The 2,832-nt window shown below is 36.1% G+C and overlaps 1 protein-coding gene across 1 annotated transcript in view; it reads left to right on the forward strand.

Moving 5' to 3' along the window:
• NCKAP1 (NCK associated protein 1) overlaps positions 1–2,832 on the forward strand; it is a 109,657-nt gene that overhangs the window by 25,955 nt on the left and 80,870 nt on the right. The window contains exons 7-8 of the mRNA XM_006760546.2: positions 1,794–1,931; positions 2,726–2,774. Coding sequence (XP_006760609.1) covers positions 1,794–1,931; positions 2,726–2,774 — 187 coding nt within the window. The remainder of the gene's footprint in view (positions 1–1,793; positions 1,932–2,725; positions 2,775–2,832) is intronic.

Below are 2,832 nucleotides of genomic sequence, written 5' to 3' on the forward strand. Positions count from 1 at the left end.
TCCCCCCTGGGGTGCCTGGCCAGCCTGGGTGAGGGGCTGATAGCTGTTTGCAGGCTGGCCACAACCCCCAGTCATCCAAGCTCCCAGTGGAGGCTCGCTGGAAGCAGGTATCTTGGATTTATTTGTCTTCTATAATCAAAACTTTGTTGCCACTAGCAGAGGCCTCAGCAGGCTCAGGGCTGGCAGGAAGCTTGGCTTCCTCCATCGCCCAGGCAACCAAGCCTCCTGCTTGCTCCAGCTCCGTGGCTGCCGGCCGCCATTTTGGTTGGGTTAATTTGCCTATAGTCGCTCTGATTGGTGGTGGGCGTGGCTTGGGGCACAGCGAAGGCACAGTCAATTAGCATCTTTGTCTTTTATTAGTATAGATAAGGAAATTGAAGGCTGGTGAAATGATATGATAAGCTATTTGGCAGAAATAGTGGCAAAATCAGAACTAAATCCCAGGGTATTAATATCTTGGTTCATTGTTCTGTTTGGATGCTGAAAGAATTTTTATATGGTATTTTGTATTTTGACATATAGTTAACACCAGATTTGCTTCTTTTCCCACTTAGGTGTTGAAATTTTCTCAAAGGCTCTTGGATCTTTTTTTAACTTCTCCACAGTCATTAGCCTATACTGGACTATTCATAATTGCTTAAGGACAATTTACCATTTGGATTAAACCAGTTATTTTCTAATCTTGATTTTTCTGATGCTTCATGATATCCCAGAGTATCAGATATTTGCTAGGATTCATTAAAAATAAATTAATTTTAATTTAATTAATTTAATGATGTAGTGTAATTGTAATACAGATTCCTGGGTTCTATTCCCAGAGATATTGGTTCACTAAATTTTAGATGGAACTCTGTATTCTGTATTCTGTATTCTGAACAAACTCTGGAGTCAATATATGTGCGGTCAGATTAAAAAGTCAATACAGAATTTTTAGGAAGCAGAGTTAAATAGCAAAGGACAACTAAAAAGCATAAAGCCGATGAGGTGAAACATTAAATATTTTTAATGATATATATTTAATGATAAAGCTATAGTTAATAGACCACATGACAAATTTATTAGGATAGAGTACATATAAGGTATTCTTGGAAAAATATGAAATCTGTTGAGCTCTAGCAACAATCACATAACTCCAATGTCTTTTCCTCTCAGTGAGAACGATCAGTGTAAAATCATGCACAAAACGGTGACAGGAGGTTCTTTACCCCTTTAAAATAAAGATCCTAACATTTCCAAACATTCTGAACTTTAAAAAGGTAACATGATTTCATGAGCTGAGCTCTTAACCCAGGAAGGCAGAATTTATGTAGCATTCATGAAATAAAGAAAACAAAATCTGGCCCTGGCCAGTGTGGCTCAGTTGGTTGGAGTGTCCTCCTATATACCAACAGGTTTTGGGTTCAATCTCATATCAGTGTTTCTCTCTCTCTCTCTCTCTTTCTCTCACCCCCTCTCCCCTTCTCTCTGAAATAAATAACCATATCCTCAGGCGAGGATAAAAAACAAACCGGAGGAGTGTTGCTGCGACCGACCTCAGATTAAAAAAGCATAGGCTCGGTTGTCTTGGGGTGGTACAGTTAGAAATGCACAGCAGCTGCAACTGGAATTTAAATGGAGAACAAACAAAAACAAACCGGAGGAGTGTTGCTGCGACCGGCCTCAGATTAAAAAAAGCATAGGCTCGGTTGTCTTGGGATGGTACAGTTAGAAATGCACAGCAGCTGTAACTGGAATTTAAATGGAGAAGGGAAAAGAAATTTTATTCCTCATTTTTTTTCCTCTATTTTAATTAGTCTCTTTCAGATGCACTAATTTCTCTTCAGATGGTGTATCCTAGAAGGAATCTTTCAGCCGACCAGTGGAGAAATGCCCAATTATTGAGTCTCATCAGTGCACCCAGTACAATGCTTAATCCTGCACAGTCTGATACCGTATGATTCTGTTTTTCCCTTTTTGAATGAAAATAGTGAAATTGACTTTTAAAAACTGAGTTAAGCAGTGCTATTGCAATATTCTAATTAGTACTAGCTTATAGTGAAGTTTATTGTAAATGCTCAGTAATTAAGTTATACTATTTAGTACTTTTATTTCTAGAGCCTGATGCCAAGTTAATACAATTAGTAGTATGAGTATTTTCTTTTAAAGTTTAAAAGTTTGTTTTAATCTTATGTTGGAAAATTTAGAAGGTGCAGAAATTTATAAAGACAAAAACAAATTTCCCATATCTTACCAACTAGAGAAAATTGTTGTATGTTGTTATATTTCTTTTTAATCTTTGTGTGTATGAATATAGATGTTATGTATATGGAAAATGCACACACATAATTACTGATTTGAGTGAAACAGTGAGCACCCATATACATAATTTTTTTTTTTTACTTGACTAAAATTTTATCCTTTGGAATACCACAAACTCTGAAATAGATTTGGGAAATCTGGAAGTTGTCATTTATTAGATGGAATATGATTTAACAACATTACTTTTTAAGGAGGAGGTATTAAGTTATGTAAATGTGAAAGGAGCACAGCTCTTATTGTCCTTTATGGACTGCAATTTTAAATATAGGTTATAAAACTTTCACCCAACTTTTAAAATTTTGGGGGGTATTTGAGCCGAGAATTGAGTTGTGAGGATTCTGAGGAGTCAGAGGAGAGTGATTTGATATGGGTTGTTTTGTTTTTAAGAATTTCTTTAAAACACAAATTTATATTTTCTCTTTTTAAGATGCCTTGTGAATATCTCTCGTTGGATGCAATGGAAAAATGGATTATCTGTAAGTAAAATTGAATAGTTTAGTGATTACCCCTCAGGTTTTAAGTTTTAGAGAAAAA

This window comes from Myotis davidii, unplaced genomic scaffold, assembly GCF_000327345.1.
Source record: "Myotis davidii unplaced genomic scaffold, ASM32734v1 scaffold370, whole genome shotgun sequence".
NCBI classification, from domain to species: Eukaryota; Metazoa; Chordata; class Mammalia; order Chiroptera; family Vespertilionidae; genus Myotis; species Myotis davidii.